The sequence below is a fragment of the Galleria mellonella genome, unplaced genomic scaffold, assembly GCF_026898425.1.
Source record: "Galleria mellonella isolate WM207_F2 unplaced genomic scaffold, CSIRO_AGI_GalMel_v1 utg65, whole genome shotgun sequence".
Classification (NCBI taxonomy): domain Eukaryota; kingdom Metazoa; phylum Arthropoda; class Insecta; order Lepidoptera; family Pyralidae; genus Galleria; species Galleria mellonella.
Window position 1 is genome coordinate 6164290 of NW_026442138.1, and position 22962 is coordinate 6187251.

The 22962-nt window shown below is 34.7% G+C and overlaps 3 protein-coding genes and 1 long non-coding RNA gene across 4 annotated transcripts in view; 2 read left to right on the plus strand and 2 right to left on the minus strand.

The window, feature by feature from the left end:
- LOC113519625 (uncharacterized) overlaps window positions 1–19275 on the minus strand; it is a 46105-nt gene extending 26830 nt beyond the window's left edge. Inside the window, exon 1 of the mRNA XM_052900428.1 lies at window positions 19264–19275. The gene's annotated coding sequence lies outside the window, so the exon portion shown is untranslated. The remainder of the gene's footprint in view (window positions 1–19263) is intronic.
- On the plus strand, window positions 255–8359 carry LOC128201947 (uncharacterized). The gene is made up of 4 exons (XR_008253520.1): window positions 255–684; window positions 1587–1742; window positions 2260–2359; window positions 4794–8359. It is a non-coding gene; the product is annotated as an uncharacterized LOC128201947 (long non-coding RNA).
- On the minus strand, window positions 15851–16663 carry LOC128202004 (uncharacterized). Its single transcript, XM_052900757.1, has one exon. It carries the CDS (start codon window positions 16661–16663, stop codon window positions 15851–15853), a length of 813 nt encoding a protein of 270 aa, XP_052756717.1.
- LOC128201946 (uncharacterized) lies at window positions 17277–19017 on the plus strand. Its single transcript, XM_052900427.1, has 9 exons — window positions 17277–17328; window positions 17411–17482; window positions 17571–17672; window positions 17759–17873; window positions 17953–18023; window positions 18113–18175; window positions 18311–18374; window positions 18466–18631; window positions 18785–19017. Exons 1-8 carry the CDS (start codon window positions 17317–17319, stop codon window positions 18516–18518), a joined length of 552 nt encoding a protein of 183 aa, XP_052756387.1. The 5' UTR covers window positions 17277–17316; the 3' UTR covers window positions 18519–18631; window positions 18785–19017.
- Window positions 19276–22962: the final 3687 nt, after the last annotated feature.

Sequence of the window (22962 nt, forward strand, 5' to 3'; positions counted from 1 at the left end):
ATACAGTAGTATCTAATTTGATGAAAAATTTGAAATAAAAGACGTAAGGTAACGCAGTAATTGTCGTTTCTTCGAAATAATTTAATTAGATATCTACCTACAAAATGTTTGCAACAAATGATGTAAGATGGCGTAGTCAGTCCCGTTTTACCTGATTCAATGTAACAAAAATACGAATTGATATTTTTAATATGTTCCACTGGGATAATTATCAAAATAATTATATTTTTTCGTTAAAATTAAGTACTTAGAAATAAATAAAATGTGTATCTACCTACTACTTATTCACAAATAACATGAACTACGTCAACTACATGAAGTTGCTTCATATACAAAACAACTAGCTTCATATCTATCGTTACTTTTACTTTGTTCCTGTCTATAGTAGCAATACGAAGCTCCGCAAAATAATACCTAATTAAGTAAAATATAGTGGAAAAGTAAAGAAAATTACTTTAAAAGTAAAATAATTTATTTAATGCGTGAATTTGAATAAGTTTGATTATCATACAATATTCATTTTATAAATTATGAAGACTTTTAGAGAGTTGAAATGGAGCTATATAAAATTATCTACCTACCATACATTTATCGAAATATTAAAATTAGCAAATTCAGTGCAAAACGCCGATTTTGTAAGCTAATTAAATGAATACTAATAGTTCGTTTCAACTTTATAAAAAGGTGAGTCTTATATTTCGTAACAATCAAATAATACCCAACAATTGTCAAATTATAATTATTGAACCGAGAGAGATTTTATACAAAAGTTCCTTGCTTGGGTGAGGGTACCCAACTGTTTCACTTGTTTCTGCTCTGAAATAATTGTGCTTGTATAGTTTTGTTTTGGTTTGAAAGAGGTTTTGTTCAGAAATGGCAGCGCGTGAAGATTACCATGAATGTCACAGAGTGTTCTATGATGTCCATGTCTGTAAGTGACTGATCAGATTCCACCTGGTGGGCTTTCAACTTATTTGCTAATTAAAATAGCATAAAAATTAATTTGAGCAATGCAAAGATACTTTTCTCCTAAGCCGTTGAGTTTGATCGATTTATATTGATTTTTTTTATGGGTGATAATGGAATGGTAACCTCACCCGCGCTATCGGTTTACACCGGCAGGACAGCAGTAAAGGATGATAGGTGAGGATGAAACAGGTCAGTCCATCATGACGAATTCAACAAGAATTGTTCACGATGGTTTCCAGGGGGAATCACGTGAAGGTCGACCTAATAGGGCATATAGCTAGCAATAGGGCTGTCAGACTTCATTGTTAACAATCTCTTTATCCCCGATTTATTTTGATTGAGTGATAATAGCTTTAAATTTTATTTCATTTGTGATGACGTGAGGGTACCTTATAAATTCACGTGCACTTAAAAGCAGATAATTGTAAATTTAGATAACAAAGTCTTCATATTGCAAATATCTTTATGAATTTTACCGGGCTATTTTTATTACACGCGAACCAATGGAAATTAGGAAACATTCGAAGTTTCAATAAGCAATATGGATATAGGCTTTTAACAACATGAAAACTAGTGATTTATACAGTTTAGTCATGCGATAATTTGTTTAAACCCAGTGTCGACACCGTGAGACCAGTGAATAGAGTGGATATAGACAAGAATGGTGATAATGTGAACTGCGAAGGCTGCCAGAAGAAGACGCCGTTCATTTCATTCATGCCATGATCACAACGTGGTGCAACCCACATTGTAATGTCGGCAATAAAAATCAGGTATGTAGGTACTATTTATCTGTAATCGCGTCGCGTTAAGTCCCGATCGTGAATTTAAAATATCGGTTGTATCGATCACTATGAGATTGGCTATACACGTACTATATAGTGTAGTGATAGAATAATATAGTTAATAATAATATTTTATTGACACCAATTTAAGTAGTTACAGTTATTCTTCTTATAAACTATTACATTTTTGTTAAATACGCATCATACATGTGATTTACCAGTAGCATCTATATTAGGCCGAGCCTGTATCATAGATACTACCTTCTTCCAGCGACAAATAGGTAAAAATTAAAATGTTGCAATTGCGTGGGTAGATTTACATTTCAATTTGTACAAAACATGAATGAACTGCATTGGTATCAATCCATTCGCAGCTCGTAAACAGGTACAGTTGATCTCGATCACGCCGACAAAGTCGCGGGTAGGAGCTAGTAAATGTATAAAAGTAATGCTTGTAGCTGATCTTAAGCTACAAGCTGATCTCAAATAAATAAATAATTTACAGATCTACATCGACGGTGGTTCTGAGTGTATGCAAATCCAACCTGCCCGCATCAGTATCTCATTTAAAGAAAAGAGAGAATCCGAATAATATTAAATTGAGGGTAAGTTTACTGCAAATAAAAACTGATCGCCTATTAACGGTCATTTTACCATCTTATTACTGTCTCACTCCCATACCATACATACATATGGTCGCGACGGTTAACGATTTTTATTAAATGCTGAATATTTCAATCACAAATGATACTGGTTAGTTATCTGTCCCCATTTATAGTTATTCATATTTATTGTCAAAATTAATTCGACTGCATGTTGCTAGATGGCGCTGAAAATTATTAGAACGCGCTATAAATAAATTGTGCGTTTCTAACGTTTTTAACATTAAGTTTATTTTTAAAATATATTTTTTTAGTATCTTTTTAAAATAGTTTTTTTTTTGTTCAGTGGTATCTGTTTATTGCTAAAGGGAGACTTTGTAGAAAACTTGGGTACCTCTGTCCCATTCGTATTTCTACCGTGAAACAGTTTTGTGTGTATGTCTGTGTTTCGGTTTGAAGAATAGGATATGGCAGTAAATTTACAGGGTACAGAGACTTAACACGTTAGTCTTCAGGAATGACAACGCATGGGGGTATCATGGGCGAAACGGTATATTCTGTTATAGCTATGATACAAGTACTGTTCATGTCTATAGATAGACGACGGTTACCACTTTTCATCAGGTGGGCCGTTAACTTGTTTGCCATTCTAAGTTGCATAGAAAAAAATATATCTTTCGGCAGTGATTTTAGATACGATGCTTTTGAATTTAATAAAAGATTAATTTATCAGAAGTAGAGTTTGTACAAAATTCCTTTACATGCATGTAGGTACTTCGGTTTTAAAGATGGATGGGATATGGTAGTTAAATTGTAGGGTACGTGGGTACAATCTTAGGAGTCTTAGTTCTCAGAAATAGCAGCACAATAGGAATACCATGGGGATAATAGTATTTTGTAATATCCATGATGCTATTATATCTATTGGCCACTATAATTACATTTTAACTACTCGCCATTAGGTGGGTCGTTAGCTTGTTTGCCATTCATAGTGTCATAAACAAATTCAGTAAAAGAATATACCATTTGTATAGTTAAATGCTATTATATTAATTCAGTAAAATGCGAAACAATAGTATAGAAATTAAGTGTAATCCTATTCTATTTTAATATAAAAAATGCGAAAGTTTTTAACAATGGATGTTTATTACTCTGTGTATTTGAATAAAATATAGTACACAGATAAGTTATATCCTATAGTAGCACGTATGATACTTATAGGTATATCTACTGGTACACGCGGATAGAGTTGAAGGATATAGCTAGATATTTCATAAAAGTAAACTAAATGAACTATTCGTTATAAGTATAAAATTGAGTATGTCATTATGAATAAACAAACATGTTAGTTTATTATTAATATTTTAGAAATATTTTGTACCAGAGGGAGACTTTGTACAAAAGTCGATTGCTTGGGTACCTCTGTCCCATTCGTGTTTCAACCGTGAACCAGTTTTGTTTGCATGGCTGTGTTTCGGTTTGAAGGGTGGGATATGGCGTGAATTTACTGGATACAGAGGAATAACACCCAATTCCTCAGGAATGGCAACGCATGGGGGGTATCATGGGCAAAACAGTATACTCTGTTATGTCCATGGTACTGCTCATGTCTATAGGCGACGATTATCACTTTCCATCAGGTGGGCCATCAGCTTGTTTGCCATTCTAAGTTGTATAAAAAAACCTAATAATATACATATAAGTATTTATTTAATATTATGATGATTTATTAGTTATTATGATTTTTTAATATGCTTGGCTTAATTACCATTAACTGTATAGTTGTATGTTTGACTTATTGATTTAAATTTTTAATAAAAGATTTTCTAATAAAATCATCATCAATAATGATGCGATTGTAACAAACTGAATTTATCAATTATCACTATTATTATTATTTTGTAAGAATTATGAGACCTACCAATGCATGTGAGAAGTTCCTCTTCAGTAAATGTACTAAAATCTCTCTCGTCTTAAGACACTCTGGGGTTATTTTGCAGATGCATTAGTTTAGTTTTCTTTAATGTATGTATGTTTGGTTATGTATATATATATATATATATATATATATATATATATATATATATATATATATATATATATATATATAATATACAATACAATACAATTTGAAAATATTAAGTGTAAAATTTATGTACCTCCCTATTTAGAATACTGGAAGTGCTATGCGTAGTCAGAGATATACCTAATGATTATTTTTTATTAGCTATTATTTTTCTCTTTTCACCAATTCACAAGTTCTACCAGACATTCAAAAGTTTACTGTACAATAAAGTGTTACAAACAAACAAAAATAACTTGAATGCATTTTTGTTAAAATTTCTCATTTTATGGATACAATACGATTTTTAAATTTCTGTACCTATTGTATTGTATTAACAATATTTTTCTTTAATAAAGATTCATTTGTCGGTAGGTGTGTATGATGAGGGAATGTAATCAGGACCGCCGCTGGCAAGTTATACATCCTCTATCTCAAAAGTGTTGGATCATTTTACTGGAACGGTAACGCTGCCTGTGCTGATCGTATATGCTGGACGAACACTAGTAATGGATGAATGGTAAGGATTTCGCCAAAGATTAATACAGGTGATCGTACATAAACGGAAGAAGTCAAAAATTAAGACGCAGAAGTAAATGAAGAAGGAGAAGCAAAATGATGACGAATAATGAAAAAGCTCAGTAAATCCTTAAAGTAGTTTAGTAGGCCGGATAGGGCTGTCCAAATTAGATGGGATTTAGTTTGGCAGCGCTGTTATAATGAATGTTATGTTGAACAGATAAAGCCAATAAAAGTAACTAAATTAATTTTGGGGGGCCACAATGTATTTGTAAGAACAAAATGCAGCTATAATATCATTATTTTGTTATTGTATTACTTTTTATTAATTTATTTTTTACAAATAGACGACAAAGTTTATCATTAATATTGGTAGTAGCTAGAAAATATTTGGCGGGCCGTATCAACTGAAGCCGCGAGTCACATGTGGTTTGGACAGCTCTGGGTTATAACATGAAGTCTGCCTTTTGTATTAAGTACGTCTTATTGTTATTTTTAGTCTTGCTAATATTATAAATATGATAGTTTATTTGTTATCTCTTGGTGTCTTAGTGACTGAACTAATCGTCATATATTTGGTACACACTTTTTTTTTATAATAGGGTAATAATGAATGATAACCCTACTAGCGCTATCGATGTATACTTGCGGTGTATCAACGGCGATGATAAATGAAAATAAAGCCAGTTAATGTATCATGGTGAATTTACTGGGATTTAATCACGTTGGATCCCAGAAGAGTGTGAGACCGTGTAGGGGTCGAACGGACAGGAAGTAGTTAACAATGACAACCAACTTCCCCCATTATTAGAAATCTCTACGCTCTACGTAGTATTTGAAATGAAAAAGAACAACGAATACTTTTTATTCCAGTAAAAGTTGCCGGGATTAAGATTCTGTACCATTTTTCATTTTTTTTTATGTTATCTATACCATTTACTTGCAAATATCTTTTTATAATATATTAATTCTATTTAGTAGGCGCTTACTCATTTCGTGTATGCATGTCGTTATGAGGTACGTAGGTACCCTACCTATACCTATATCTAATGTTTCTTTAATTTTTCTCAAAACATATTTATTACGTGGAAGTTTTAAAAATAACTTTGAATTTTTATATAATAGCATCTCGGCCGTGTCCCGGCGTTGATTCCGGCATAGAATAGGCCACCCCTTTTTTCTTACGGATGTCGTAAAAGACGACTAACACAAACAAAACAAAAACATATCTAAAGCATGATTGCCGTATGTGTATATGTGTGTGTGTGTGCGCATTTGTATTCAGCTATTATTAAATATAATTATTTTAGTGTTAATGTCATAAGCCAATTTTTTACAGTCGTTTTAACTTTTTTGGTAGAGAGTGCATTTATATTTGTATGAAATTTACAAATTTTATTATTTATTATTTAGCTGTAAATATGCGGCTTGATGTTTAGGAAGAGCAGTGTTTATAACTGGTATAGGAAAACGGAATAAGCGGCGCCTTACGAGACGACTGAAATCAGGAGAGTTACTAATTTCTTTATGCATGCTGTTGCTTTTAAAATGTAGATCTGACGAACCCTCTTTGGAAACAACTTCCAGCAACAGTATTTCCGGATATGGGCGGCGTTAGTCACTTACCATCAGGTGAGCCGCATGCTCGTTACTAGCTAACCCTGAGCACCTTGCTTTGCATATATAGTTTGTCAGTGGAAAAACTTAAGAAGAGAACATCGTCTTCGACAGTCGTCTATTAGAGCGTCCTGGTTGTTACTTTATTAACTGAAATCATTCATAATTTTAATTATTAAAATGACTACATTTAAATCTTAAAATGCGTTTAATAGAAAATTGATACGTACTTAGGCTTTTTGATTTAAGGTCTTCATAATCTGAGTCCATATCCATTATTCCTATGGTGTTCCCGATGATGAAGATTCCTGAGAAAATATATAATATAAATATAAAAAAAACAGAAAACATTATGATATGAACAAAAATGTACATCGGAACGTCGGACGGCGGAAGCGCATCAGAAAAGCTAAGTAGAGAAAATATTGTCTCGAGTGTCGTCTTATAGAGGGCTCTCGTCCTTTATCAAATGCACTACGTCGCCCAATGTTTCCCTCTTAAAATCGCTTGTATAAATAAATAAATTATAATTAACATAAATTATTTATAATTTTAATTATTAAAATGACTCCACTAAAAACTTCAAATACGTATTTAATAAAAAGTCGATACGTTCTTAGGCTTTTTGATCGTAGATCTTCGTCGTTCGATCTTATGTCCATAATGCCCATGTCAGAGTCCATCAGAAGCGTCACAGCATTCTCAGTCGACTTACCCTGACGAAATCCGAACTGGTTATCATTCAAAATTTTATTTTCCTCTAGAAACTTAACTAACCGTCTGTATATGATACGCTCTAGAAGTTTAGAAAATGCTGGCAAGAGTAATATTGGACGATAATTGCTGGGATCATCTTTAGTACTACCTTTATGCACAGGAACTACCACCGCTGTTTTCATATCTGAGGGAAAGATCCTGACAAAATGCTTCGATTAAATATTGACGCTAGCGGGCTCGCAATGAGATGGCCAATATTTTTTAATATATTATTGTTGAGGCCATCAAAACCAGAAGCATTACCAAAATCCAGAGTGCTTATATCATTTAAGATTTCTTGAGCGTCAGTGGGATATATGAAAAACGAATTTTTTGGAGCACAAGTGTACTTTATTTTTTTGATTAGCGATTCTTGCGTTTCACTTAACTTACATATATTTACAATAAAATATATTTACAATGTAAACAATATAGGTAACGTAGAACAAAAACGAGTATTTGAATAAAATTGTTAGGTCGATACATTGTCGATACTGGACATTCTCTCCGGTTCCCTTTCCTTTCCCCTTACTAAAGAGTAAGGGGAACATAAATTATTTATAATTTTAGTTATTAAAATGACACCATAAAAACTTCAAATATATATTTTAAAAAAGTTGATACGTACTTAGGCTTTTTTGATCGTAGATCTTCGTCGTCCGATCTTTTGTCCATAACTCCCATGTCAGAGTCCTGAGAAATAAAAAAAAAAAACAATATAAATAACAAAAAAAAAAAAACAAAAAATATTATAAAAATATATTTACAATGTAAACAATATAGGTAATGTAGAATAAAACGAGTATTTGAATAAAAGTGTTAGGTCGATACATTGTCGATACTGGACATTCTCTCCGGTACCCTTTCCTTTCCCCTTACATTTTCCTTTATTCTTCGGCTGAAGATTCGCTTATGAAGAATTTATATTAGTTAATTTTTAGCTATATCGAGCATGGTAGGTGTAGTTAATTAATTTATATAAAAACAATATTGACTTACATTAAAAGTTTCCCCGATTTTGTGTTTAATGCAAACACCACGGTCCTTGAATTCCGTCTCCAATTTTGTTAGTAAAATAAAAAAAAATATAAGTAAACAACATTAACGTTTAAAAATTATGTTAATTATATTTATATAAAATACATACTTTGGAACTCAAGACTGTTATTTGTGTCAGTCAGCTGGCTAATTGTTTTCTTGGGACCTTTAGACGTCCTCCGTATTTGACTAACGGCCTCAACCAAGAGGTCTGCTCTAGAAACCTGCAAAACAAAGAACATAACTGATAATATGTAATAGATGGTGTACTGTTAATATTGTATGTATATATGTATGAACAAAAGGATACCAACATTGGGGTCGCACTCTAACGCCTCAGCCGGCTTAACCCTGGACTTTATCGAAGTAGCTCGTCGTTCTCACTTCAATAAAAGCGTTACGAGAATGGCATTCGTCCTGAAGACGATATAAAAAGTAAATAAAATTAGTATAAAATATTATAAAAATTATATCTCGCATCTGTTAATTTATTAAACTGATCCCACCTGTGTCAGCGGAATTCTATTTTTCCCCTCAGATCTGTCATTGCATCTGTTGTTTCTAAAAAATAAATAAATAGGTATACTTACACGTAATTCTAAGAAAATAAAATATTAAATTATATTGTACTTAGGAAAACTTACGTTTTGTGACATCTTACATTCCCCTTGTAAGGAGTTGGGGAAACGGGTCCCGGGCTGCAGGCCTCTGTCCGGTGGCGTCGCGTCCGCTGCACATTAAAAAGGTGCGGGTTATTAGGGTGAATTTTTGCTGTCCGATGGCTTCACGTAATGTGTGTTGACATAAGTCATCCGGCTTGTTCTGCCCTGTCAACGCCTGCTAGGTTAGTTAATTAAACTGGTCTTACCTTTGTCAGTGGAATTCTGTTTTTCCTAGCCGGTCTACCACGTATTCTCTCTGTAGTTTACATCTGTTGTTGAAGAAAAAGGTATATTTACATGTAATTCTAAGAAAGTGAAACTAAAGAAAACTTACTAAAATAATAAATAAATTCATAATTCATAAAATAATTGTTTCTTTGTATAAATACATACATTTTCAACTATTGGATAGTTAAAATTAACATCTTCCAAATTATGGAAAAGAATTGAAACAGCCATAGATACTTAACCTAGTTGTACTTAACTTATGAGTCAGACTGATATCATTATTTACACAGAGTACCCGAAACAAAATAATGTATTCTGTTATAATTAGCATTAAATAAAATATTTTCATCATATCAACTTTCCAATGATTTAATTCGAATTATTGACAATAGAACCAAATGACATTTCAATAGTGAAAATCCAAAATATAATTCATTTGGAAACGCACCTTTAGTCTCGGAGCTAGCTCGGACACCGGAAATCGGAGCGTCGTACGACGAAAGCGCATCGAAAAACCTAAGTAGACAGAAAATTGGCTCGAGTGTCATCTAATAGAGGGCCATAGCCCTTTATTAAAGATAACGTCGCCCAAATATTCTCTCTGCTAATCGCCTGTAACAACAAAAATTATTTATAATTTTAGTTATTAAAATGACACCATAAAAACTTCAAATATATATTTTAAAAAAGTTGATACGTACTTAGGCTTTTTTGATCGTAGATCTTCGTCGTCCGATCTTTTGTCCATAACTCCCATGTCAGAGTCCTGAGAAATAAAAAAAAAAAACAATATAAATAACAAAAAAAAAAAACAAAAAATATAAAAATATGTTTACAATGTAAACAATATAGGTAACGTAGAACAAAACGAGAATTTGAATAAAAGTATTAGGTCGATACTGGACATTCTCTCCCGTTCCCTTCCCTTTCCCCTTACCCTTTCATTTATTCTTCGGCTGAAGACTCGCTTATGAAGAATTTATATCGAGAGAGAATTTATATGAAGAATTTATAGCTATGTCGAGCATGGTTTTTTTTTTCTAATTGTAAGTGTTGTTGGCCGCAGATGGCCTTTACAACTTTACCGAACGCGTGTGTGCAGGGGCGAATGCGGATGGCACTCCAAGCCCGCGAGAGGGGAGCGACAGAGGTGTCGACTCTTTCTAATGGACTGCGGCGTGCGCCTGAGGGCGCCTAAGTGGCTCGAACCTCGGCTCGGGCCGCCACACTTCGACCCCCGTCGAGGGACGGTGGATCGGTGGAGCGAACGGGGGAACGAGGAGACACCGCGGACGGCGCACTTTCGGGCGTAAAACGAATGTTCCGCGAACGCGAATCGGGTGTGATGAGCCTTCGCCCCTGCCGGCGGGGACGGTGTGTGCGGTGTGTTGGTGTGACGATTGCGGGCCCTAGGGACGAGAGTTCCGCGGTAGTTGGGGAGGACGCATTTGCCTTTGTTATGGAATCGTCGGGGTCTGAGAGTGCGTGCCTCGGGCGACGACGTCTGAATGTGACGTTCTCTCTTGGGGTGTACGAGCCCGCCTTGACTATCAGCGGATTCGGGTGGGATTCGGTCGCAGCGAAGTAGCGTCGAGACGCTTCCTTCATGTACTGCTTGATGGAGGGGATCTTAAGATCGCGGTGAAGGTCCGCGTTGCGTACGAACCACGGAGTCGTTGAAATATTGGTTTTGTCACTAATAAGAGAACCATGGTATTAGAGACGCGATCAATAAAATAAGCAAAACCCATCTGGTATGGAGTTTGGTCAAAATTTCTAATATTCAACAAGGAAGCCTTACTAACTGGGCTCTAAATACAGTCGCTAAGTCCGCTGGTACCCTTAGCTCTGTTTCAGGGTCATCAGCTACTGTAAGGTGGTGGGGGGAGGGATTGTTAGTAATAGGGAGGTTAGTTCTCATTGCTATCAATATACCTATCAGGTCGACCTCCACGCGGTTCCCCTTAGAAACTATCGTGACTAATTTATCATTGAATTCGACATAATGGGCTAACTGACCTGCCTTTCATCCTCACTGGTGCCCCGCCAGTGTTTACCGATAGCGCAGGCGTGGTTACCATTTCATTATTATACATAAAAAAAGCTATCGTAAAATAACGGGTATAGGATAATGGAGCGAGTGCACACGGCTCTCCGGACACGCGCAAGGACTTGTAGAGTGGCCTTTTGCCGTCTCCTTTTCGCGGATGCGATATTTTAGATTATGACCACCATAAAGCAGTTCTAACCTCAGATATGTTTACTGGCTGAGACAGAAAGTAGTCTATTTCCTTCTTTCCATGTAGCACATGTATACTAAATTTCACAATAATGAAGCAATTAAAGCACTTGGAGATAACACACTTTCATATTTATAAGCACATCTACTGTAATAATAAATGAAATAATATTTAATAAATGGATTTTTAAATCTAGTTTTATTTTTTTTGAGGGCGAAGTAATAAACTGACTTGTGACCATTTTGTATTGTTATGGCACACGCACAAAAGGAAAAATTGTACTTGGCTTTATGTATTTTTTAAAATAATTTCTCTTATCTCCCATTTTATGTATATCTGTATCTGTTATAATTTGTGTGCTGTATGTAATGCAAATAAATTATCTATCTAACTAATGACTGGAAACTTTTGAAGTTGATAATTGCTCTATGAAATCTAGATAAATGTAGAGAAATCTCTAAGTTGATAGTTTATTTACTAAAGTTGGGTAATAGTTATGACTAAGTTCACTACATATTTAAATCAAAGTTGACAAATACATTAGACTATCTCATTAAGGAATCTCATTAATATGCTGATTCCTGAGCGTATTATTTTTATGTGCACATAATTATATTTCAATGACGAATAAAACTAAAATCCAATTTAGGTACTTACGACTAATATGACTTCAATAAAACTACGGTAACAAAATTATTACACTTATTTTAATGACTTTGAAGTAACACAGCTTACACAACATACAACATTGGTAAAATATAGATAAGAATTATTTTTTATGCAACTTAAAATGGCAAATAAGTTGACAGCCCACCTGATGAAAAGTGGTAACCGTCGCCTATAAACATGAGCAGTACCATGGACATAACAGGGTATATTGGTCCAGGTTGTCTGTAAGAGATTGCTTTTCAGCGATAAGGCCGCCTTTTGTATATGCACATTCTGTGTAAATACTCCTTGTATACATCTCTACTGTGCGCAATAAAGAGTTTATTATTATTATTATATTGTTTCGCCCATGATATCCCCCAGGCGTTGCCATTCCAGAGGACTCAGGTGTTATTGCTCTGTACTTCGTGAATTCACTGCCATATCCCACTCTTCAAACCGAAACACAGACATGCAAACTCAACTAGTTCACCGTAGAAACACGAATGGGACAGGATCCCAAGCAAACGACTTTTGTACAATGTCTCCCTCTGGTAAAGATAATAATTTATTTGAATATAACTTTATTGTTAATATACAATATAGGTATACACACAACATAGAATCCTTTAAAAAGCCTATAAAAGGATTCTAAGGTAGGTGGGATAGAGTAAGTAGGTACCTATTCAAGTAATTGTATCCCACAGATAGATAGGTACTCTTCATTGTTTCCTCCAAAAGATTACAGTAGTAAATTTATTAGGTATAGGTACAAACCATCACAAGAAATGTTTACAAATTAGCTAGGGCATTTCGTGTTTTAAGCGCATTTATTTCATTAGGTACAATATATTGTAAATACGTATTTAGTATACTAAATACGTTTTTTTTCTAATACATTATTATTTTAGTATTAGTTATGTTAGTTTTTAGGGCATTTTAGTTAAGGCGTTTATTTCATTACAATATACTAAATACGTATATTTTCAACGAGTCTATATATATATATATATATATATATATATATATATATATATATATATATATATATATATATATATATATTTCTAATTAAAGCAACATTAAATAAATCTCATTATTGTAGGCACTTTACTAATCATGAATTAAAAAGTGATAGTGCCCAATAGTACCCACGGAAGAGATTCCGTCCAAGTACTATTCGCATGACACATGATGGAAGTCTTAAGCTGCCTGTGGAATCTTTCAACAAGGCCGTTAGACGCTGGATGGTAGGCTGTAGTTCGTTTGTGTTCGAACCTTGTAATCTGAGATAATTGTTCGAACAGCGCCGATTCAAATTGGCGGCCACGGTCCGTAACAATTTGTTCAGGACAGCCAAATCTAGCAATCCAGCCTGAAAGTAAAGCCTTGGCGACAGTTTCAGCTGAAATATCGGTTATCGGTATTGCTTCAGGCCACCTTGTAAAACGGTCGATGGCAGTGAGACAATACCGATAACCCTGAGACAGAGGCATGGGACCGACAAGGTCAATATGTACTACCTTAAATCGTGCTCGAGGTAAGTTATAAGTGCCCAACGGAGCAGACACGTGACGACTTACTTTAGATCGCTGACAAGCCAGACAAGACTTAGCCCACACTCTGCAGTCCTTTCTGATGCCGGGCCATACAAAGCGTTGAGCTACCATTTTAGCAGACGCGTTAGACCCGGGGTGGCTCAGAGAATGAAGGCTGTCAAAAACTTCCTTTCTGAGGGTTTTGGGAACAAATGGTCTAGGAGTTGTTGTACTGATATCACAGTACAATGAGATACAACTCCCAGGTAATTCTCGTTTCTCTAGACGTAAAGAATTTGGTTCGTCTAGATAATGAGTTAATTCAGGATCAGTTTCCTGTGCTTCAGCTATGGCTTTCAAATTAACTGGTATTTGCAATTCATCAACACGTGATAATGTATCAGCCACAACATTATTTTTACCTGAAATATGACGAATGTCAGTAGTAAACTGAGAAATGTAATCTAAATGTCTATACTGCCTAGGCGAACAGTTGGCTTTCCGTTCATGGAAAGCGAAACTGATCGTTTTATGGTCAGTATAGACTGTAAAATGTATAGCCTCAAGCATATGACGAAAGTATTTTATTGCATCATAAATTGCCAATAGCTCTCGGTCATATGGTGAGTACTTTTGTTGAGAAGGGCTGAGTTTCTGGGAAAAGAATGCTAAAGGTTCCCATGCACTATTCTTAAATTGCTGAAGTACTGCACCAATAGCTGTATCAGAGGCGTCTGTGACTAAAGCTAGCTTACATTCACAATCTGGATGAGCTAACAGTGCAGCGTTCGAGAGACTTTCTTTACAGGCTTCAAAGGCTTTCAATGTGTCTCCAGTTAAATTAATAGGACTAGAGCCTTTAACTGAACCTGCCAAAAGAGAATTAAGTGGAGCCTGGATTTGGGTAGCATGAGGCAGAAAACGCCTATAAAAATTTATCATGCCCAAAAACCTTCTAAGCTGCCTTACATCTTTTGGTGGAGGAAAGTCCTTGATCGCCTGCACTTTAGTATCCAGGGACCTAGTACCTTTTTCGGAAATTCGATAGCCTAAAAAGGTTACTTCCGATACGCCAAAGACCGATTTTGCAGTATTAATTACAATGTTGTATTCTTTCATCCTGGAAAAGACAATACGTAAATGCTGCTCGTGTTCAGCTTCAGATTTCGAGAAAATGAGAAAATCGTCCAAATAACAGTAACAGAAATCCAATCCCCTAGTCACCTCATCAACAAATCTTTGAAAAGTTTGACCTGCATTTCTTAAACCAAAGGTCATATACGGAAATTCGTATAGACCAAATGGGGTTGTAATGACAGTCTTCGGTATGTCCTGAACGCTCACGGGTATCTGATTATAGGCTTTAACAAGATCAATAGTAGAAAACACTTTACATCCAGAAATGGAATGAGTAAAATCATGAATATGTCTAATCGGATACTTATCAGGAATCGTCCGTGCATTGAGCATACGGTAATCTCCGCAAGGACGCCAACCGTTATCTTTTTTCGGAGCTAAATGTAATGGCGATGCCCACGGACTCTCTGAAGGCCTAGCTGTGCCATTAGCTAACATGGACTCAAACTGTTGTTTGGCAATTTTCAACTTGTCCGGAGCAAGACGCCGGGGATTGCAATGTACGGGTGGGCCAGGTGTTGTGCGTATGTGATGAACTGTGTTGTGTGAAATAGTCCTATGTACCCCTGCTGGTCGTGTAATTTCAGGAAAATCAATTAAAATATTATGAAATTTAGAATTTCCTATCAAAACTTTTACAGACTGTATTGTGTTGGATGGGTGTGAAAGTGAAGCTGTAGCGGTGAGTGTAGTAGTATTGTCTACTAAACGTTGATTGTGACAGTCAACCATTAAATTGTAAAAGGATAAAAAATCTACACCTATAATACACTTTGTTACATCAGCGACTACAAAACGCCATGGAAACTGTCTACGTAGTCCTAAGTCTAGGTTTAAATGTGCGTAACCGTAGGTATCGATGACGCTACCATTAGCAGCACGCAGTTGATAATTGGTCTTGGGCCGACGTTGTCGTAGTAGTGATCGTGGAAAGACGCAGAGATCGCTTCCGGTGTCGACGAGAAACTGAGTCTTTGTATTCCGATCCATAACGAAAAGGCGACTACAGGAGGTTGGGCAATCGCTGGTCGCCGCTATCGATTGCCTTGTTAGTTTTCCTGATTGTAATCGCATGGCTTGATACAATTGTTAGCTTTACTACCAAACTTATGGTGATACCAACAAACGGGAAATTTCTTATAATTAGAATGAGACCTTGATGCTGATCGGCTACGTTGAGGCTTCCTAGATCTGGAGCGCTGGTGACGATTTAGTTGCATGGTAAGTGACTTTACTTGCCTGCGCAGCTCCGCTATTTCATTCGCCATATGATTGCTAGAACTAGGTCCTGCAGCTGCATCATCACGAGCTGTCGCTTCAACTTGAGGTGAACGAGATGCGAGATCCATAATTCTATCTGCTAGATCCGCTAACACATCTAAATCTGTGTTAGGTTGTGCCACAAGGATGGTCTGAATATGAGCAGGAAGACGGCTGGTCCAAATTGTTTGAAGAAATTCATCTGGTACCTTTGGTCCGGCTAAGCTCTGCAAATGCCTTAAAAATTGCGAAGGCTTGCGGTCGCCTAGCTCCTCATGCATTAGCAGTTGTTTCACCTTCTTCTCTTTGGATGCACTAAGGCGCTTAATTAACTCCAATTTCAGCTTTTCATACTTTCCCTCTGCTGGCGGACTGATAATAATGTCTTTAACTTCTTTAGAAAACTGATGGTCGAGTTTTCCGATTACATAATTAAATTTTGTTAGATCGCTGGTAATTTTTGAAATAGCAAATTGGCTCTCGACTTGAGCAAACCATATCTCTGGCTCTTCTGGCCAAAATGGTGGAACTTTAATTGCGACTTTAAATACCTCTGATGACGTGTCGTCTCGTACTGTGGAAACGGTGCCGCTCTCCGTCATTTTTTCTTCCAAAAATCGATGAATGAAAATGTTCAAAAGGGAGTCACCAGTGTAGAGATGTAGAGATGTGGGCTTGATGATATTTATATATATAAATTCAGAAGGGGTGAAAGAAAGAAAGATTTAGTACGAGATTGTATAATTAATAATATTTACAGTAAATAATTCCAGATATAATAAGTCGCGATACAAAATATAGTTCGGTAAAATTGCTAAGACAAGGAGATTGTCAAGAACGTCACTATTTCTTTTTCTGTAACTATGTAGGTTTGAAAGAGGTTGGTAGCCTACAAACTCTTATCACAGTAATTTGCTAATCGTCCAATTAACAATAAATTAACTGCAACAATACATTGTTATTGAACTCATTATGGGCAAAATATGCTATTAGTAAATTATTCACCATTTAAATTAATGTTTTTCTTTTGTTAAAATGGAATATTATCGTTAAGTACTTTCCAGAATTGTGAACAATTGTTAATAGGAGGCGTTACAACAAACGTCATTAGGGCTGTTCCTAATTAAGAGATAGTAGGGATGAATAACAATGCGCAGGGGCAGCTATATAAGCTTAGGGTCTGCGAGTATTTGCCAATACACAAGTTAACTTTCAACGATACGTTCGCGCAAAGCAAAGACACTCAAGACGCAAGATGTCACCAAACGTAAGTTTCTTTAGTACAATATGATTTAATATATCACTTTCTTAGAATTACATGTTGACATTCCTATTTATTTATTGTCTAGAAACAACAGATGCAGACCACAGAAAGAAAACGTGGTAGACCGGCCGGGAAGAATAGAATTCCGCTGACACAGGTAAGACCAGTTTAATATTTAACAGATGTGAGATATTATTTTTATAATATTTAATGTTAATTTTATTTACTTTTTATATCGTCTACAGGATGAACGCCGATTTCGCAACGCTTTTTTGGAGCGAGAACGGCGAGCTTCTACGGCAAAGGCCATGGTCGAGCTGGCTGAGGCGTTGGAGTGCGACCCCAATGTTGGTATCCTTTTGTTTATATATACATACAATATTAACAGTATACCATCTATTAGATATTATCAGTTATGTTATTTGTTTTGCAGATTTCTAGAGCGGACCTTTTGGCTGAGGCCATTAGCTACATACAGAGGATGTCGAAAGGTCCGATGGAAACAATCAGCCAGCTGACTGACACAAATAGCAGTCTTGAGTTCCAAAGTATGTGTTTTATATAAATATAATTAATATAATTTTTAAATGTTAATGTTGTTTACTTATAGATTTTTTTTTATTTTAGTAACTAAATTGAAGACGGAACTCAAGGATCGTGGTGTATGCCGTAAAGGCAATGTCGCGGAGAGTTCTAATGTAAGTCAATATTGTTTTGATATAAATTCATTAACTACACCTACCATGCTCGATATAGCTAAAAATTAACTAATATAAATTCTTTATAGGCGAGTCTTCGGCCGAAGAAGAAAGGAAAGGGGAAAGGAGAAAGGAACCGGAGAGAATGTCCAGTATGTATCAACCTAACACTTTTTTATTCAAATGCTCGTATCGTTCTACATTACCTATATTGTTTATATTTTAAACATATGTCTATAATATTTTCTGTTTTTTTTTTTTTATTTATATTGTTTTTTTTTTCTCAGGACTCTGACTTCGGAGTTATGGACATAGGATCGGACGACGAAGATCTCCGATCGAAAAGCCTGAGTACGTATCGACTTTTGTTTTAATATGTATTTGAAGTTTTTAGTGGTTTCATTTTAATAATTAAAATTATAAATAATTTATGTTGTTACAGGTGATTTGCAGAGAGAATATTTGGGCGACGTTGTGTCTTTAATAAAGGACTAAAGTCCTTTATTAGACGACACTCGAGCCAATATTCTCTCGACTTGGGTTTTTCGATGCGCTTTCGTCGTCCGACGCTCCGATTTCCGGTGTCCGACCTAACTCCAAGACTAAAGGTGCGATTCCAAATTAATTCTATTGTGGATTTTCACTGTTGAAGTGTCATTTGATTCTATTGTCAATAATTCGAATTCAAACATTGAAAAGGTAATATAACGAAAATATTTTGTTTAATGCTAATTATAACACAATACCTTATTTTGTTTCAGGTACTCTGACCTGACCCTGACCCATTAGTTAAGTACAACTAGATTAGGTATCTATGGCTGTTTCAATTTACATAATTTGAATGGTGTTAATTTTAACTATTCAATAGTTGAAAATGTATGTATTTATAGATACAAAGAAACAATTATTTTATGATTTATGAATTTATTTATTATTTCACAATTGTCAATTAAACCATCAACTATTATATTAGAGAATACTATTATTATTATTAATACTTATTTATTATAACTTATTTATATTAAAGTAAAAATAAATGTACAAAATGAATTATGTCCTTATGTACCTGATTAATACAATAAAGGTCTCTTATATAAAATAGGTTTTTTATTTTCAACCGATTTCAAAACACCAGCATTCTAAATTTTCTATATATATTCTGTTGATTGAGCATTTTATAATATGTTGTAGTTGTAGGCGATGCCAAAACATATACAAACTTTGCCACATTAGAATTTTAAATGTATTAATGAAAGTTCTAGTAAATTATCTTTGGTATATAGGTAGGTATAAGTAGATGTTGTTATGATTAAACTAATTTAGAAAATCATTAAATCATTACATTCAGAATTGTAATCGAGCAATAATAAATAATATGTACCTACTAAGAATGGCAATCGAGCTGACAGACCATCTGATGGAAAACCGCCCACGGACCTCACAGGATACTCTGTCACATCCGTAGTACTCTTCATGTATTACCATAGTTGAAGAGTATGGTATCATGTCTCCGTACCCTTTAATTTCACCCCAATATCTTACACTTCAAACCGAAAGATAGCCATGCTAGGTCGGCAACATCATAACAGAAACATGGGTGGGACAGAGGGTACCTACTCTATATATTCAAAATAACATTGCACCCACATCAAAAAAAGATGAAGCAAAAAATAAACTGATATTAGACTTTTAATTTAAGGAAAAAATTTAAATTTAAATCGGAGTCAATTGTTGTGTTATATGGTTGTTGATAGATTAGTATAATTTGTCAGTTGCTTACAGACGTTTAAGGATTGGTTGGTGATCCAAACCCTTAAAAGTATTTAAAATACAGATCTAGTATTGGTTTATTTGCTCTTCATTAGCTCATCATTTAATACAATATAACGTCTAACGGACTTTACGTGCCCATATTATTCCAAGTATTATCCTCTAACTGTAAAAATAGTGAGGAACATTGAGGGCTTGTATCTTCTTTATATCAGCTTATCTATTATTATCAGCTCAGACACATGGCATGATGATTACCAGATGCAAGTTTTGAAAAAATGGGAAACAGCATTTCATCATCAGATCCTGGCTTTGTAACAATGGAACTCATTCAGGAGTATTCTCTTTCTAATGAAAAAATATTTTTTGAAATCGGTACATAATTGACGGAGAAACGAAAACAGTCTAACATATAAACGCCTCCTTTTTTAAAGTCGGTCAACAATTGAAAAGCATTACTCATTGTGTTTTATACTGGAATACAATTATTTGAAGATGCACTTAATAACATAGTTTTCATCGTGGTGTTAGTAGACACTTACTATATGGGATGTACTTCTTATCTCGTTCAGTAAACATATAGGTACCAGCACCGCGAACGAAGTGGCGGGAAAAAGCTACTACGAGTACCTACATATATTCCAAGGTAATATCTGTATAAGAAGGTAGGAGTAATAAGACTGAATGTGCTTATCGCAGATAAGCACATTCAGTCTTATTGATCTTGTCGATCTATCTTTAAATAGCTATTTTTTCTTGAATACGTTGCTTTGTTACAGTTCTGTATGTTTCAAGTAACATACAAAACTTTAACAAAACAAACCTACTATCTTAGGAATTAACAAAAAAAATTTTCACAAATATTTTACGGCTCTATTTTTAGAGATCTATAAAGATAGGAAAGCAATTATGGTAAATATTACAATATTACCAATTGAAAGAACGTTTCATTATTATTACTTTTTGCATACATACTTTACAATTTTACACGCAGAACAATAAACAATATAAATAACAATAAAGGGTCACTATTGGTCGCTCGGGTATGAATTATGTCGATATTTTTTGTACAGTTGAAAAACAATGAGGATCTTGGAATATTTATACCTTTCAAGCACCTACCGAGTTAAACCGACATAGAATCGGTGTTCGTATAATGTTTTGTTTTTCATTTATTTATCCATAATAACATATTAATAAAATAGAGAAAGGATGTTATATAAAAGTTACTATTTGTGCCAAGCGCTAGAAACACTTATTGTTGGAATTCAACCGAATTGATCTCGAATGTTGGATTAATTTTTATTTATATAGATAATTTAAGAATCTATAATAATAAATATATATCTATTAAAAAATCCATGACAAGATAATATCGAGTGGAATTTCTACTATGTCCTTATTAGTGGATAAAGAATCACCAACCTCACTTTTACTATCATTTTCTAAATAAACTCAAACCACATATAACCCATCTAAGTAATCTGCACTTAGGTACCTATACAATTTTTTGAATCATTAATAGAATACTGCAGTCGCTTTTAGAGTATGAGTTTGTAATGAAAACCGACACAAGTTTGTAATTAGGATAAAAGTAAAGGAAATCGAATCAATTTGGAGCAATATACCTACTTGCCTAATTGACATTAGATAAAAATTAAAATGGCTAATGGCATTTGAATTTATATTAAAACCTAGATTAGATATCCAAGATAGATTATGCGTAATAACACGTATGTTTTGCTTGTTTGGATTTTTGCTTATTTTCTTCTAAAACGACATAACGAATTTTAATATCGGTTTTACTGACTTTTACATTTTTTTCTTAATAGAAAGTTACTACGTATAATACATCCTAATTGTGTGTGTGTGAAGTGAGGACCCAGGGCGGACCGTTTAGGTATATTTGCTAGCTGTGTACGTGACATCGCGGGATCTGCACATACTGTTTAATGGAGATTAAAAACACCTTATGTTATTTTCCATCGCCATTATTGCCTATGTGTGTATGCGCATAATCTTGCGACTATTGATTAAGCAGTTAAAGTGCCATGATAACAAACAAATAACTTCTTATTTATATTTTATTTATAATAATGAGGTACTTACCTAAAGATGTTGCTAATAGAGACTAAAGTCTCAACTAAAGTAAAGTCAGTTCGGGGGAAAGGGATTTTAAGTAATGGGGAGATTAGTCCCCATTACTATCAATATACCCTATTAGGTCGACCTCCACACGGTTCCCTCTGAAAACCATCGTGACTAATTTATCGTTGAATTCGTCACGATGGGCTAATTGACCTGCTTTTTCATCCTCACCAAACATTCCTCACTGTTACCCCACCAGTGTAGAGCGATAGCACAGGCGGGGTTACCATTCCATACCCATTAATATAAATGTTTGTATTATGCGGTAATCGAACTCGAACATTTATTTTATTTATTTAAGTACAACCAACAAAGCATACCTACATTTATATCTACTTAAAATAGATGATAATATACATTATAAAACGCTGCTTTAATTAAACATTGAATGATAAGGCGGTGTGTTAAGCTATTGCACCATGGAAAATATATAGCGAATATGAAGCTTTGTTAAAAAAATTATTTACCTACACAGGCACAATGAATTGCCCAGACGTCTCGTGACCTTGTAAACCGCGATCCCCACTACGGCCTGTGAGTGGCGCTTAGTGCGATGTTGGGCGTCTAGCCGCTCGCTCATTGGTCGATTATGTTCTTTTTATCTGTCATTTACATCATACACACTTTATCATATATTACTTCGTCTTTTATATATATATATATATATATATATATATATATATATATATATGTAATGTATGTCGAAACATACCGAATTTATAATACGATAGAGTCACCCATTGTTTTATCAGTGTGATCCATTCTTGTATTTTCTTTTATTTTTACTAAGTCTAGGTACTACTGTAAATTTCTGGGAAGGACTGTAGGTGCATATTAATAATACCGATAGCGCAGGCGGGGTTACCATTCCATTTTCACCCATTAAAAAAAAACTTTACGGACACTCATTATTATATATGGTTTCTTTCATACATGTGCTTATATTACTTGCATACACCCACTCTAACTTGCCTACCTTGCTTTGGAATGATATTTTTTGTTTGTATAAATAAAATCCTTT

Bases quoted from the DNA above. Each gene is read 5' to 3' on its own strand.
- LOC128202004 (XM_052900757.1), bottom strand. From the start codon at position 16,663: ATGACGGAGAGCGGCACCGTTTCCACAGTACGAGACGACACGTCATCA.
- LOC128201946 (XM_052900427.1), top strand. The intron at 17,673-17,758 runs GTTGGTATCCTT...TTTGTTTTGCAG, and splicing joins CGTTGGAGTGCGACCCCAAT to ATTTCTAGAGCGGACCTTTT. The intron at 17,874-17,952 runs GTATGTGTTTTA...TTTTTATTTTAG, and splicing joins TAGCAGTCTTGAGTTCCAAA to TAACTAAATTGAAGACGGAA.